Source organism: Protomyctophum parallelum, assembly GCF_964188405.1.
Source record: "Protomyctophum parallelum genome assembly, chromosome: 19".
Taxonomy (NCBI): Eukaryota; Metazoa; Chordata; class Actinopteri; order Myctophiformes; family Myctophidae; genus Protomyctophum; species Protomyctophum parallelum.
Window position 1 is genome coordinate 30,737,126 of NC_139717.1, and position 16,397 is coordinate 30,753,522.

Sequence of the window (16,397 nt, forward strand, 5' to 3'; positions counted from 1 at the left end):
TTGTCCAGGTAGTTGAGCATCTCACTCAGGACCGTCTGGAAGGTGCTGAGGGCCGCACAGACCGCCGGCGTGCCGAAACCATGTGTGATCAGACTGGTGGTTTAGGGAGGGAAGAGAGAGAGCACAGGGTTAGGGTCAGACATAGAGCACAGGGTTAGGGTCAGACATAGAGCACAGGGTTAGGGTCAGACTGGTGGTGAGGGAGAGAAGAGAGCACAGCGGACAAAGCAACTGTTTAGTGTAGTTCTCAATCCTTTTCATATGGAGTTATAATCATCAAAACCTGAAAGATGTTAGCTGCTTTCCACCAGACAGCAACGACATCCTTTGTTGTAAGTTAATGGGTGAATAATGGAAAATAAGTATTGCTTTCTATATATTCAGTAACAGTCAAGTTAGTCAATGTTTTATCATTAAACATAACAGTAAATCGTTTTTTCTCACATACCCCCTATTGTACACACACAAATCCATTATCATCATGATTCTGAACAAAAGTAGAACTTTGGTTTGTACCTGGAAATCTATATCTAACTCCAGATATTTTCCATCATCTTTATCTGTTGCTTCTGTGCTCAGTGATCAAGGAATCTGAAGTAGCGAATCCAAATGTCAGTATCTCAGAAATGACATTTTAGAACATAAATAAAAATGAACAAAGAGGATCTTGCATACATATGTCTTCCCTTTTTTCAAGTGAAATTCATTTTATACTAACCTTGAGGGGAGTTCACTAATGCAACATACCATCTGATATTTGTATTTTGCGTGTCTTAAGTACCAGGTCTTATTCCCTAACTTGAGTAAACTAAAGACCTGGAGGCGTGATCAATGCCATTTGGCTATTCTGAGTGGCCAAAGAGCATTGATCACGCCTCCAGGTCTTTAGTTTACTCAAGTTAGGGAATAAGACCTGGTACTTAAGACACGCAAAATACAGCCCTTAGTGTCCTGTTTCACCATAAATTGACAGTGAATGGGATTGATACTTGTGGTTCCTCACTCACAGAGCACAGCGGCAACAGATAAAAACGGTAATCAATATCTGGACTAATAATATCGCAAGAATATAATCTGAGGTTCTACCAAAGTTCAGCATCACTTTAAATAGAAACTATATTCCACCACCCTAAGGATAACTACATCATGCCTCTAATTACCTAAAGACAAACTTTGAAAGACGACTTGACTTCCAAATTTTGTTGATAGAATTGTGTTCAATGTGTACAGAGTGACATCATAGGTGTGACATTTAGCATCCCCATGCTGTAGTTTCTGCTAAGCCTCCCCCAACCCCTCTGCCTCCCTCCATGCCAACTGACAAAACTGCACAGTTGCATCTTTCAAAATGGCAAATGGAGTGGAGGACGGCCAACATGGAGGAGCCCCATCACTCCTCTTGGGCAAACAACACAGGCTGTCTAGTTACACATACTGAGGCCCTCCAAACTGGCAACATGATGTCGGAGCCATTACTACTTTTCAATATTGTGTCTGTGTCTGTGCGTGCAATCCGTGCATGCATATACGCGTACACACATGTGTGCACATTTCTGTGTACATCTCAGGGACGTGCAGATAATGTTGGAAAGGCAGGGGCGGAAATTCCCTAAAAGGCACTTTTGTCAAAGAAAAGAAAAAATAGTGAATCTATAAGCAACGTGTTTGTGACCTTTTCGGGGAGTGACCCCGCACTTTGTAGCTACGAAATGGATTTCTACGAGGACAAATTATTTAAACGCAAAATGCTGCGTTCAATAGGCTAGTTTGGAAAAAGGCAATTCTCCTGAATGTTGCCTTTGGGTATATGGCATTTCTTTCACTGCAGCATTCATGGTCTGGAGAGGGCAGTTTTTTACAGACGGGTAAAAGGCTGAAGCCCCCTGATGTATGCACGTGCTGTGTAACCTGTGTAATGTATGTGTGTTACCTGAAGTGTGTGAGGTGTCTCTGTATATCCAGGTCCAGTATGGGGGTAGGTCTGGAGGAGCCCAGAGGAGAACGGTCTTGGCTCAGCAGGTCCTGGAACTCCTTACATATTTGCCTGACAGAGACACAGAGACGGGGAGAGGGACATTTATCAATTTGTAACTCAAAATACACTCAGGATTTTACTGTTTACCGTAAATCTTTCACATTTTCAAGATGTGACGACAAAACTGGTGGCACCTTCACCACCATGTTCGCCTCAGAAGCTGGAAGCTGTGTAACAGTAAACTACAAGCTCAAACTCTGTCATGTTGCAATGCAATTGCACATAGATCAGCTATTTCCGCTGAGCGTTCGCCTCAGAAAAGGGACACTATAAGCTTCATGTTATTTTAAATCAGGCTGAGGTGCGACCATGCAACTTCTGCTGTAGTCGATTTTGTGCATGCGACATTCACGTTCATGTTCTTACTTGGTAGCCAGCACCATCTTCTTGCGTGTGTTTGTCTCTTTCGGCTCACTGTGCTGTCTCGCCAGGTGTTCTCCGACCGCTTTGGTAGGAAACTCTGTCTCACAGGTGTAGCCAAAGTCCCTCGCCAGGTGGAGAGCCTCACCTGTACACATAAAGAAACAGGGGGAGTGATGAGACTAGCCAATTTTGGGACACAGACCCGTTTGTTGTGACTGCTGGTCACATTTACTATGATTGCATTTCCCGTCAGTCGGTCAGTCCGCCCGTCCGTCACCCAACCCACGCCTCCATATATGGTCATGCCTCGTGACATCACGTGACATCATGTTACATCACGTGACATATACAATATTAAGCCCATATATGGAGATCCCTGATGTCATCAATATTGGCCATGGCAACTTGACATCTGACCTCAAACCTCAAACCTGTAGATCTCCATATATGGAGCTGACCTGTTCTGAGAACTTCTGACATTCCATACATCAAACCCTGTACTCTCAAGACACACTCCATATATGGCCACTAGTACAGAATTCATTCCAAATGTTGATCTGGCCCCCCATGCCAATGCGCCAGCACTCGCCCAGCAGTCTGCCGTCCCCAGGCGGATGCGTGCACCGTACACCGTACCCATTTCTACACGAAGAGATATTTCATTTAGTGAAAATAGCAGATCGATCTACAAGCTCACAGCATTGCTATAGTATAGGTTGCGAGCTTCTAGATGGGCTATTTCTACTATTTAAAAAAAACGGCTTAAGAGATTCATTGTATATTTTTGAAGGGCAGGTCAGCAAAGCTTTGGGAAGTGTTTAGATTGAATAGTTTGAAAGGTTCCGGGGCGTTCCCGGGACATACCTTCCACCAGGGATGTGAGCAGCGTGACGTTGGCAGCTTTCCTCCGGCCCGCCGGCAGGTTGAGGCCCAGACGGTCCAGTTTCTCACGAAGACACCGGCCGCCATTCTTAGACTTCGCTCTGTGGAATGAAGAGATTCATTTTATTAAGAGTCTACATGCTGATACATCATTTGTTGTCGTTACATCACCGGCTACATGCTTGGTGTGTTCACATTCACATGGTCCTGCAACCATATTAGTGTGAAGTGTTGCTGTAATAGAGGTTATTATTTTATTATAAAATATGACAGGCTAGGCCTATAGATCGGTCTGGACTCTGGACCCAATCAGATCTCATATTTAGCTTTTTCCAGAGTTCTAGAGTTTTTCTTTTTTTGCCTTCTTGTGCCTTCATAAACATAAATAGCAATATATACTGTAGCTATATCCGACATGGTCAACAACAATTACAAAAGCTGCAAGCAGCTATAAGACGGGGTAAAGCCCAAAAAGAAAACAATCACACTTGTGTGAAGTTAGGGGCGCTCTTATCATCATACATCATAAAAGGGGTTGTCTGTCAATGCTGTAGTCCTGTAACCAGAGTTAGACTCCATTTGAAATTTGAAATGTCTTTGACGTGACCAAAAAAAGCCAGTGTAAAGCTAATATAGAGGGAAGGGAAGAAAGAGTGGGTCAAGAATAGACCCATAGGGGAACCCGGGCAATGGTTAAATCCATCTTCTGAACACATAGTATCAGCACTATATCTCTACGTCTCTATTATTCTATAATCTAATACAACCAGAGTCACAAGCAATTTACTCGGCAGTCAAATGAATGCACATGAGGTTTTATTCCCTGACAAACAATGTGATGAGACGTTTTGAAATATAGAGTGTACACCATACACAGTCCCAGATGTGCAGTTGAGTGCAATCACCTTCTATGATGATGCTGACGTTGATGCGGTACATTTATATTTATTTTTATTATTATGAGCACACATCTTTTTTTTTATGGTTTGCACATGTCCTCTGCTGTCCATCTCTCTCACTCTCTCTGTCTCTCCCCCTTTTGCTCTCATTCTCTCTCTCCTCGCCCCTTTCCCTTTCTCTCAATCTCATCAATAATACAACGCTGGCAACTCTTTCTTTCCTCTCCTCTCTCTGATCCTGCCGTGCTTTGGCCTGGTCTCTCCTCTCTCTGTCTCCCTGGGCACCACAGCGCGTGCAGCCCTGGTCCTGTTTCGCCTACAACAGCTCTACGAAATCCAGGCAATACTCTCCAACACCATCTATAGCTTTAAGCTGTTTTAGTTATTTTTCTATTTTGTTACTATGAAAGTTATAGTTTTATATAGATGGTGTTTATTTTTGTGGGGATTTCTTTGTCATGTAAGTTGTGTTGGACTGTTGAGGTTTAAACATGTTTGGAATGAAGGCCACAACATACTGTGTGTGCGTGTGCATGCGTGTATGTATGCGTGCGTGCGCGCTGACCTGCGTAGTATACCACCCAGTAGGGATGCGTTGAGGCACTCTGGCGGAGACAGTCTTCTCTTCACCTCAGCAATGGTGACTTTGTACTTGGAGGTGGAGCTGAGCAGTGACAGGCGGCCCGGTACTGAACAGAACAGATCAGTGGGGTTCACCACACACGTTCCTCCTGCGCAAACAAAACAACATCTGCATGTTGGAGCGGTTACTTGGACGGCTAGTGTCGTGCTAAGCGGTTTGGAAAGCAATGCTTCTGTTCTATCATTGCAACGCCAAAAGCCTGACTTATTTGAACTATTATGGATTTAAATAATTACACCGTCACAGTTAAATGAACACTGTGGATTGCACAGTGTAAGAGTAGAATAGAATACACACTAGAAAGGGCTATTGGGTATTATAATGTAGAGAGTTATAAAGAGTCAGAAGATAAAATAAATGAATGAATGAATGAACCAATGAATGAAATACAAATGAACACAATAAGACGCAGAGGGAACAAGTCACATGCCCTCAGTACATCATTTGCCAATGGATAGAAATTTCAATAAAGAGCAAAAAGGTTCAATTTACATTACTTAATTCTAGCTAGACAATTACAACTGAATATTGCCCACAACAATCTTAAAATGGTCTTTATATGCATCTTATTTTCAATTGACATTTTACAAAATCCAAGTAAGGCTACTGAAATTGTTGTATATTACTTTTTTTTCTTTTTCTTTTTTACATTTTATTATGCAGATACAGATACCTATATATAACTGAAGCTATATCACAGTATATGTAACTATACTGAGTCAGTAATTCAAATAAAACCTAAGACTTAAATAAAAATGCTACAGTAACACCCTCAGTAATAATTTAACTGACAGAATGTATAGGATTGTACCTAAATGGACCTGCACGAGTTGTTTTGGGTCAGTGTTAAATAACTGAACTGTCCAAATGATGTAAATTGAATCCAATTAGGTTATTTTACTGGTGTTTGATAGCAGCATTAGCATAGTAGCATAGCATTCAATAATTTCAGTTTGGTTGACCAAAATGTTCACAAAACCTTTCCCCTATAGGCAAATAACCTCAGTTAGAAGTGCACAGTATTGTAAACACTTTGTATGAGACACAGACATGTGTTAGCTGAGATGGAAGTGATGGAATGTGATGATAGATGTGAATGTGCTTGTGCACAATCTGCATGCTCTATGATCCTGACAACATTATTGACATTAGGCCAAAATGTGTATAAATATGAATGTTTACATTTTGTCAAAATCACATTATTTTTATGATCTCAACATATTTGTATTATTAACATACAATTGAACTCATTTTCGTCGCATTTCTTACGCCTTTCATATTGAACATATTGTATATGCACAGGTCATTGTTAATACATGGATCATACTTGAATAATGTAACACAAAGGCAAGAATAAGCACCTCCACCTTATTGAACATGTTTTTTTTATTTTACTTTGATGTGTATAAAAATAATAAATATACAATAAATAATAATAATAATTATTGTTCTTATTGTTATTGTTATTGTTATTGTTATTATTATTACCATGCACCAGCTACAAGCTCAATTTCCCATTTTGCAGCATGCATGTGAATTAATGGCCATACATTTATTTCTTATAATATAGTATTGCATCACAATTTTAATTGTTTAAATATCAGAATCAAATTTCTTTGGTTATGGAATGTATATTGACTGCATGAGTAGGCGTGTTTATTAAACACAAACTTGAACTAAGGACTCTAGCATCTGAAACCAGGCTATTGTCTGATGTATAGGCTTCTATAATTAATTTGCTTCATTATCAACTCTCTCTAACAGCGGGGCGTGTCGCTTTGTTTTTAGGCCATGAGCGGATGAGGAATGCAGGAAATTACGTATACCAACGGTAGAACCATAATATGGACCATAATATGAGGCTATCGTTTTGGGGCAATGGGTGTTTCGACTATTTTATTCATATGCAGGTCGTTTTGTACTGTACTATTTGTATTTGTATACCATCCTTGCTGAAGGCGAAAGGGCTATATATAGGCGCTATTGATTAAAAATGACCCGAATGAGCTGACGGTGACCTGGAGGTGCGAACGAACAGCGACAACCGCTCCGGATGCATTTCAGCACCTGGACAGCACCTGCTACGGTTATGGCTTTTAGTGGGAGCTGTCCAGGTGCTGAAATGCCGTCATGGCCTTTAGGTGCTCAATAGTCGCTGTCCAGGTGCTGAAAAGCGGCACATCCATTACATCCATGGCATGCATGCACTTCAACTGACCATGGAATTATACTGCTCCAAAATAATCATTATGCTATAGGCCTGTGTGTGTGTGTGTGTGTGTGTGTGTGTGTGTGTGTGTGTGTGTGTGTGTGTGTGTGTGTGTGTGTGTGTGTGTGTGTGTGTGTGTGTGTGTGTGTGTGTGTGTGTGTGTGTGTGTGTGTGTGTGTGTGTGTGTGTGTGTGTGTGTGTGTGTGTCCAGCTCTGCGTGTGTGTTTGCGACACATACCGGGCAGGCAGACCTGTCTGTCAGCCTCACGCGCTTTGACAGGGCGTGCGTCTCTGAAAGCTGCGGGTTCACATCATATTAATTCCCCTAAAATGTTTTGATTCAAAGTAGTTTGTATTTTATGTTGCCAAGGGCAATCGAAAAGAGCTATTGCCGGTAGTGCAGTCAGTGGAGCGCGCGGGCCCAGAGGCGATAACGGTATTTAAGCAACGGAGAGTTGCCTCGGGCTGCGGCGCGAGCGGCGGGCGGGATCACACGCGGAATCAAGTGCCTTTTACGAGTTTGCCTCGAAAATTAAAGAAAAGGAGACACGGGCCAAATGTCATTCTCTTTCCTGTTTTAACAACAATGTTTATAGCTCCAGTCAGCCCACACACAAAAAAAAAGCCGGAGCCAGTGTCTTGACAGAGAAAGTGTGGGTGCGCACGCGCTGCCACGGAGGCGCGCGTCTGCCAGATAAGCTTGATCGGGATTGGTCGTATAGGAGCCGAACGGGGAAAGTGATACCGGCTTGATTAAAACACAGACGACTCCTCCTAAGTAGGATCCGCGTTTTCTTGAGTGATTTTCTTTTGAAAAAGGTTACGTGAATATTCATGGCGCCAAAGCCGCAGTCAGAAAGAACAACATTAATATGATCTCCACTGAATTCGGGGGCCCCGCTCTGCATTAGCATATCAAAGCGTGCGCCCGAGGCGAGAGAAGCTATCGATACGGGAGCGGGCGGTAAAGCAAAGATTATTGGTTGTGATGGTTGGAGCGGGCTGAGCTCAGGGCGAAATACAGCACACCATTAACCGAAAGTGATAGCGGAGGGATTCCCGCGTCAATCCGCGAGAAAAGCCCCAGCACCATAGGCAAGAGCTGATGAAAAATTAAACCCGAGAACACATGCATGCCTTTCCTTTCTGTAGGCCTATGGAAAACTATGTGTGCATAAGGCTATACACAGTCAAAATCACCAGTGATCCTTTAACTCCGAGAGTCTATACCTTTATAGGTCTGTGTGTGTTAAATGAACACCAGGTATATAGCCTGCTTTGCAGCCAGGCGTAGCAGCGTGAATAAGAGCCCCGACTAAAAACAGGCTTTGATGGAGCAGGCGTACATCTCGCTCGGGTTAAAACCCGGAGAGCACTCATGAGGAAATTGCTTCATGCACGCTATATAGCCTCATCTTTCACCCTGCAGAATTGCCAACATTTCTGCTCACACCTGCATGGTGGCTTACACTTGCAGAAAGCACAAACTGAAAGAAAGAAACATATATAGTGGAGCGGTCCCCCATGCTTTCCTTTTGTGACAAGCTTGATTAGTTATCTCGACAGAGGAGGGTTTGGTGTTTAGCACACTGCAGGCAGTAACGAACAATGGTTGCATTGGAAATAAATATTAATATTGTAATGCATTAGCCTATACAAGGAATATAAGAGGTGTATAAGAGATCAAGCTCAACACATATGACAAAACATTCAAGCAAAAGGTGTCCTTAACTCATCATCCTGGCTTTAAAGTAATCTTTTTTCAAGATTTGTCTTAACTTTCATTACCTAAGCTGCTGAATCATTATTTCGTTAGCATGCAAGCCTATAGTAGGCATATAGGATTAGCTGGCTCACTGTTATAATAGCCTGATATCATGTTTATAATAAACTATATATAACTTTATGCCTTCAGCTCGAATTATCTTCAGATTTATTTAGTAAGAAGTGATATGATACATATAAAATACATAGCTATACTATTTTAATTATTGTCGTTGAGAAAAAGAAACAGCCTATAACAACGTTGTTTGGGTAATTAGAGGTCTAGTCTATATATCCAAGACTATTCTGCTTTATAAATTACTATTATGCCTATAGGCTATAATAATATACTGCCGTATGATTGAATAAAATATAATACGACCAGATTAATGAATAAAGAGTTGTTTCGTGTATTTCAAATTAAAAAAGTTAAATATTAGTTTAGATGTTCTGCACCAAACATCATGATAATAATAATAATAATAATTATAATAATTTGGTTTAGTTTATTGTTAAAAGCCTGCAAAATATGCTATGCTTATAGGATTTTTTTTAAATAATGATTGATGTTGAAACGATTATTCTTTTTTTTTTTATGCATCGATATGCCTATAGTTGCCTTCATGTTTAATGCTTTTTTAGCCTGCTTCCACATGGCTAATGCTTGCAGCCAAAAAGCGGATCTACAAGTTATCACGGAACGCGTTGTTATCCTGTTACTTACAGCCTCAGTTATTTTCCCCCCCAACTTGGCGTCAGAACGTGTGTCTAAACAGGCGAGGGGAGAATAAAGAGGCACTCCTCTCCTCGTGTTTGTGTGTTGACAGGAGACAGGCGGAGTGCTGCTCCTCCTGTTTGTGTGCGTGTTGTTCGCTGTCTCCTCGTGTCAGCTGCTCGTGTAACCGCGCTATAGATGAACGGAGGGAGCCTTACCTCTCCGGATGACGCCTCCCTGGCCGTTCAGCATTAGCCCACACTGTGCCTCCACGGAGCCCTGTGGAGAGACACAGTTTAATTAATATGAGCCAAAAAGAACATATTACGAATGTGTGACTTTAGGCGACATTTTTTTAGAATTATTAGTATAGGCTAATATGAGCCAACGACAGGCCAATTCGGATGTCGTTCATTTGGACTTGAGAAAACATGTTTTCAAATCAAATGTGGCGGGCCAACCTGTTGTAGAAACAGAAACACTCTATAGTGTTTGTGGAACCTATATATTAGCAGTATAGCGGCGCCATTTTGCTGCAGACGCATGGGGGCTCGCGTGCAGGGCCTTGCTATCAACAATGTCATCAAGAAAAGAGAACACGAGCCTTTATTCAGAAAACACTTAATCCCTCGTGTGAGCCTCGAGGCCGGGCCCAGGTTCACGCGTGCACACACACGCACACACACACACACACACACACACACACACACACACACACACACACACACACACACACACACACACACACACACACACACACACACACACACACACACACACACACATCCCCTGATTAAAATGAAATAAGCTGAAAGGGCCTTGTAGCTCCTTCTTAACCAACTCTCTGTTTTTTTTTACCCTTCTTCTTTTTTTATTCCGCAGCTAAAGTGATTATAAAATCAATATACAAAACGCAGAGGTCTTGCATGAATTAGCTTAGTGACGGGCGAAAGGTGTGGCAGCTCCTTTTGTTCAGCATGAAAATCCCTTTACACGCTCAAAGATGCGACCGTGCTGCACGAGACTGGGCGCATCTGTTCTGTTCTCGTGGAAACTCAGGTTCATGCGCCAGTCTTTCTTTATTTCCCTTTCTTTTTTTTCTTCAAAAGGTTCAACTCTCTCTCTCTCTCTCTCTCTCTCTCGCTCTCTCTCTCTCTCTGTGTGTGTGTGGATGTGTGTGTGTGTGTGTGTGTGTGTGTGTGTGTGTGTGTGTGTGTGTGTGTGTGTGTGTGTGTGTGTGTGTGTGTGTGTGTGGGTGTGAGTGTGAGAGAGAGTGCTCCAATACAATAATTTATAGAAGACTATTGAAATATAGCACAATATAAAAATTTGTTCCTAACCTGCTAGTGCAGTCTAACATTACTGTTGGAAATGGAAATTGAGCTAGAAATATTTTTAATACATGATCTAAAATATTTCATTAGACAATTATTATGATTATTATTATTAGGCTATTATTATTAACATTATAGAATTTCAAACTAAATAACTATAAGGATAGGCTACTTCATAATAATAACTAAATCATAATTGTGAAAACTGAATTATGAAAAACAGACGGAATTCTGTATATCGATTGGCTTTGACAATTGCTATAGCAATGTTATTATCATCAATATTGTTTAGGAATTATTATTAGCCTACTTCATGCAGCCAATAACAAAAAGCCTAACAGTAGGCCTAATAAAATAATACAAATCGGGAATGGCATAACAAAAATATTCAAATGTATTACAATAAAACAAATATATTATTATTGTTCAATGTTCAATAAATATGAATAAATATTAAAAACAAAATATAGCAGTAATAATAATATCATAATTATATCATAATAATTAATATAAATATTTGCTTGTAAAAATCGCAGGACCATAATAAGAGTCTCAAAAGTGAGAAAACAGTAGCCTGCGGTGCCTTCCAGATAAGTCCCAGCAAGGTAAATAGTTAACGCAACTGAAATTATTTGTCAGTATATGTTAAACCCTATTTAAGCATAGACGTCTTTAACTATAGCTCAGATGTCGCTGCATAAATAACCAAGTTGATTGACGTTAAGTCCGTAATTGGATAAACTACGGTGCTTTACGGCGCTCGAGCGGGCCATTGTGCCCCGAACCCCGATCCGTTAATCCGCCCTTTACCGGAGAATAGAGAACCAGCGGCTTTTCTCTGCCTCAGCAGACAGCCGGACACACACACACACACACACACACACACACACACACACACACACACACACACACACACACACACACACACACACACACACACACACACACACACATTCACAAACAGTGCGAATTCGTTCTCATCTCGCCCATTTCTTTACATCGAAAGGAATTATGTAAAATATGGGTCACGTGTGTTTCAGGAAAAATAAAGGGCCGAATTCACAATGGAATAGTATAGACTGCTAGTCAATTAACCTTTAGAAATGGGCCTGCCTTTCAGAATCACGGTCCGTGTGGATTTGACTCTTATTTAACCTACACTCATTGGATATATCAAGTTCTCTTTTTTCTCTTATACTTGGCATCGAGATTAGCTAAAGAAGCTATCGAATATTGTTTAGCCCTATAGAATGCATTCTTTGGTGGAGTGTACCATAGCGTCTGCAGTGCCGATGGGCGATTTTACAAAAGGCACAAGCCGGGCAGACAGACTGTTAACGGCGGGCAGACAGACAGACATCTGGCCCTGATATTTTGTATTTGCTGTGAGGTTGGTACAATGGGGGGAAAAGGCTGTTTTGAAGGAGTAGGGCAGTGGGGCAGTGGGTGAATAGGGCACTGGGACAGATGCTGAATGGGCCAGGTAGGGCCTATAGGACCAGGCCAGACCAGGGCAGCTGAGCTTCTACGATTATGAACTTGAGAGGGCTTGAATGGGAACGAGGGGGGAGGAAAGAAACAAAAGCCAGGAGGAAAGAAACAAGTCAGCCATGCCTTTGAGTTTAGAGGCGGTTCAACCAGGGAGGGAGGGATGGAGGGATGGAGGAGTAGAGGCCGGTACCTGCAGGTCGTCAGCCCCGGGCGTAGGGAGACCCAAGCCGGCCGCGGGCAGCAACCTTTGGTCCGCGTGGTGCATGCCGTAGGCCTGAGAGCCGTGTGACGTCATTAACGACAGGTCATGGCGCCGGTAGGCGTCGAGGCATCCCAGCTCGCGCCGCTGCTGCTCGTCCAGGCACGACGACTTGAGGGCCGAGCGGGCGCTGTGCAGGTTGATGAAGTCCGCCGAGTCCCCGTGGTGGATCTGCTGGTAGTACTGGCCCGAGTGGAGCGAGTTGAGGCCGTAGGCCTCCGGCGCCACGGCCGGGTGCGAGTGCTGGAACTCGTAGTGGAAGGACTGGTGGTGGAGGGGCGTGTACTGGTGGTTGGCCGAGAAGTAAGGCGAGGCGAACTCCGTCCCCGCCGTCGCCGGGTAGGTGAGCGGAGAGGAGGAGGAATAGGCGACCGAGGAGTTGGCCACGGACTCCAGGCAGCCCAGCTGCATCAGACGGTAGCTGTTTGATCCGTCGTGACGTATCTACGAGGAATAACCATACGAACAAAAATATATCAGCGATGTCATTTAGCATCAGCTATACTGACTCCTCTTTCTCTCTCTCTCTCTCTCTCTCTCTCTCTCTCTCTCTCTCTCTCTCTCTCTCTCTCTCTCTTTCTCAGTCGAGTCGAGTCGAGCTTTTAACGCAGACTGCTTCCCCAAACATGCTCAAACACAACTCAAAAACACAACTCACACACACTCTCAAAGCGGTTTTCCCCCCTTCTTCCTTAAAACCACCTGAAGGAGATGTCATTTCCACAAGCCCGGAAGGGGAACGATCGCACGGCAACAGGAGCCCTAGGTGTTTCCTTTTCTTTTTTTGGGGGGGGGAAGGGGGGGTGCCTGTCACTCTTCTGCAGTGTTTTAAAAGGCGTGCTGTTATATATTATTATTACCGAGCTGCTGGCAAATTTACTGTCCCAGCTCTCTCTCACAATGGATGGCAGGTAAGAATTAAGAGTCAGACACACCGGAGAGGTGTTCCGCCCTAAAATGTTCTAATCACACCATTACTCGCGTACACACACACGAGCTCATTCACTTCCCCACACTAATAAAATTTGTTTTACCGGGAGCGCTAGACACGCAGCTACCAATTTCTCTCACCAGCATGCAATTTTTTTAGTCCACGCGTTTAACACAACAGATGCCGTAACGAATTTTACTGTACCCCTATTTCACCCAACCAATAAGATAACAATAACTTCTATAATTTCATAATTAAACGAACGGAGCCTATAAGAAAGAATATATATATTAAAATTACCTCTGCGTCGTGGACCAGACCGGGGAAGGTTGATGACATTGTGCTTTCTCCAAAGTAACCAGTTTTTTTCCTTCCTCGCCGATCGAATAATAAAAAATGCGTTAAAATCCCAAAACCAAGAGAAATGTAAAAAAAAGTCCCCCGTGCGCTCGGTGTAACGGCAGAAAGCTGGTGGATCGCAAGCGTCTCCCCTCTGCACGGACGGGGCTGGCTCACGGATTTTGTACTTGCAGGGTATTTCTCGGCTGATGTCGTAGGTCCCTTGGTAATATAGAAGTTTTGAAAATTAAGCATCAGCACTGAGGAATGGGAGGACAATAGACGGAGCGGAGCATCCCAGGAGACAAGGAATAAATATTGTATCTTCGCCTTAATAAGGAACCAAGTGCTTCTTTCAACATTTTTCTACTCTTTTTGTGGACATTTTCCTTTTTGAGCCGTTTGTATTTTCACAACGTCTATTGCGCGGTTTCATCGTTTTTTTGTTTTGTTTTTGTTATTTTTAAATTCATTCTGCATAAGTCGTTTACAAAATCGTACGGAATTTCTGCGGAAATGTAAGTTTGTTTGAAATATTTAGGGGTACATTTTACTCACTGAATAAAAATGGATTTTCTTTTTTTCTACTCAAAATACGTTTGTAATTTTTGATGATCTTCGATGGAAGATTTCATTTGGAAACTGAGCCTTTTTCAGTGCTATTTCTCCCGCCTCAAAGGCATATAGACGACTCGTCATATTCATATTCTTAATATTATTGTTTTACGCAGTTTAATTCTAACCTATAGCCTAACCGGAATTGAAATGAAAACATTTATATACATTTTGCAATGCCAATGCCATCAATATATATATCCTATATGATTATTTCACTTTAGCATAATATATTGTTTTGTTTTTTGTTTTGTTTTGTTTTAATAGATTACATACTCGGATTAGGCTATTTTTAAAGCAGTTTTTATATTTTTCGGCAAAGACAATGGTCAATGTGCATCTACTACATTTTTGCACATAACCAGATAAATGGACCGGTATGTGCCATTCTTTTTACACTATGCTACTTGTGGGGAACCCGAGGGATACATATTTCTGCAAAACGCAAGGATGGCGAAGCGTTTCACTCATGGAGCCTTTTGTTTTTTCCTTTATATTTCTTTCTTTTTCATCTCTTTTTGCTAAATCTGTTGCTCGTGTGGGGTCAACCATCAAGTGGTGCTTTTGTGAAGAACCGAAGCACAAGACATTTTCTCAATCAAAGACATCTATTGTGTGTGTGACGACTCTGACGAGAGGCGCGTGCGTGCCTGACTGAGAGTCTGGATGGGGGTGGAGGGGGTGCTGCTTTATTTTATTATTCACTTTGGATCAGCACGAGACCTTTTGGTCAATTGGTCAGTGCGGTGACCCCGGCCTCAGCCTCCCGCTGACACTCACCTGGGGCTGGGCGCGCGCCTTATGGGGTTCTGCATGGAGCTCTGATTAACGGAAGCGTCATGGTGGCGTTAGAACTTGGTTTGCCAGTCTCCAGGGAGCTCCGATTCGTCTGGCAACGCGAGAAGAAGCGTATATATATATATATATAAGTAACTTAATCGGTATATGATGATTATCAGCTTCCTCTTTATTCATTAAAAGAAAAAGTTAACTATTGTCTAGCCAAAACCATGACAACCAGACTATATTTGGGTTTTATATTGTAGGCCTAATAACCCTAATTCAATATATACCCACGTTAATAACAATCGGGAATGGAAGCAAATCTGGAACGGAAAACACGCAGCCAAAATCAAAATTCTTCCCAGTCAACGTGTTTGCAAAAATTACAAGGTGGTGGTCGTTGAGGCGGGGGAAGGCTGCTGTGCTGTACCGTGAGGCAGGGGAAGGCTGCTGTGCTGCACTGTGCAGGGCCGTTAGCTGCACGCCCACCCGGGGAGCAAAACAAACACAAACGAAGAATACAGAGCTTCCGGTCACGGCCCATGGAGACGGCTCGAGAGCAGTGGAGAGTCAAATAAAATGAGTAGAGAGCATCTCTTCTCTATATGTCTGAGGAGATATGACTCTGAGAAGTGTGGGGGGAGCTCTCCATCTGCCTGTTCACTCAGCTAAGCTACTCTATCAGTCTGTCAGATAGTCTGCCATCCATGCATGCAACTCTCTCTCTCTCTCTCTCTCTCTCTCTCTCACACACAGACAGACAGACAGACAGACAGACAGACAGACAGACAGACAGACAGACAGACAGACAGACAGACAGACAGACAGACAGACAGACAGACAGACAGACAGATAGATAGATAGATAGATAGATAGATAGATAGATAGATAGATAGATAGATAGATGTGGTTTCCAATGCTCCAGTTCCCCTTAGTTAACCCGAATTCTTATTACTCCGGGCGTCATCCCGCCCCCACCCTATATCTCTTCCTCCACCGCCCGCTACCTGCGGACCCAGTCTGCCAGCCACACGGAGGCATAAATCAATGGCATGAAATAATCAGAGTTGTTTTGGTTCGGGGTATTTCAGCTGTAACTGTAACCAAAGGTCCAAAGCTACACCACAACTGATAT

At 42.7% G+C, this 16,397-nt stretch overlaps 1 protein-coding gene across 1 annotated transcript in view; it reads right to left on the bottom strand.

The window, feature by feature from the left end:
• tfap2d (transcription factor AP-2 delta (activating enhancer binding protein 2 delta)) overlaps positions 1 to 13,864 on the bottom strand; it is a gene marked incomplete at both ends in the record, with an annotated part of 13,988 nt that extends 124 nt beyond the window's left edge. Inside the window, 8 exons of the mRNA XM_083790268.1 lie at positions 1 to 93; positions 1,931 to 2,044; positions 2,402 to 2,543; positions 3,263 to 3,381; positions 4,745 to 4,910; positions 9,729 to 9,789; positions 12,526 to 13,038; positions 13,826 to 13,864. The exon at positions 1 to 93 is cut by the window's left edge and continues 124 nt beyond it. Coding sequence (XP_083646394.1) covers positions 1 to 93; positions 1,931 to 2,044; positions 2,402 to 2,543; positions 3,263 to 3,381; positions 4,745 to 4,910; positions 9,729 to 9,789; positions 12,526 to 13,038; positions 13,826 to 13,864 — 1,247 coding nt within the window. The remainder of the gene's footprint in view (positions 94 to 1,930; positions 2,045 to 2,401; positions 2,544 to 3,262; positions 3,382 to 4,744; positions 4,911 to 9,728; positions 9,790 to 12,525; positions 13,039 to 13,825) is intronic.
• Between the last annotated feature and the right edge of the window lie 2,533 nt (positions 13,865 to 16,397).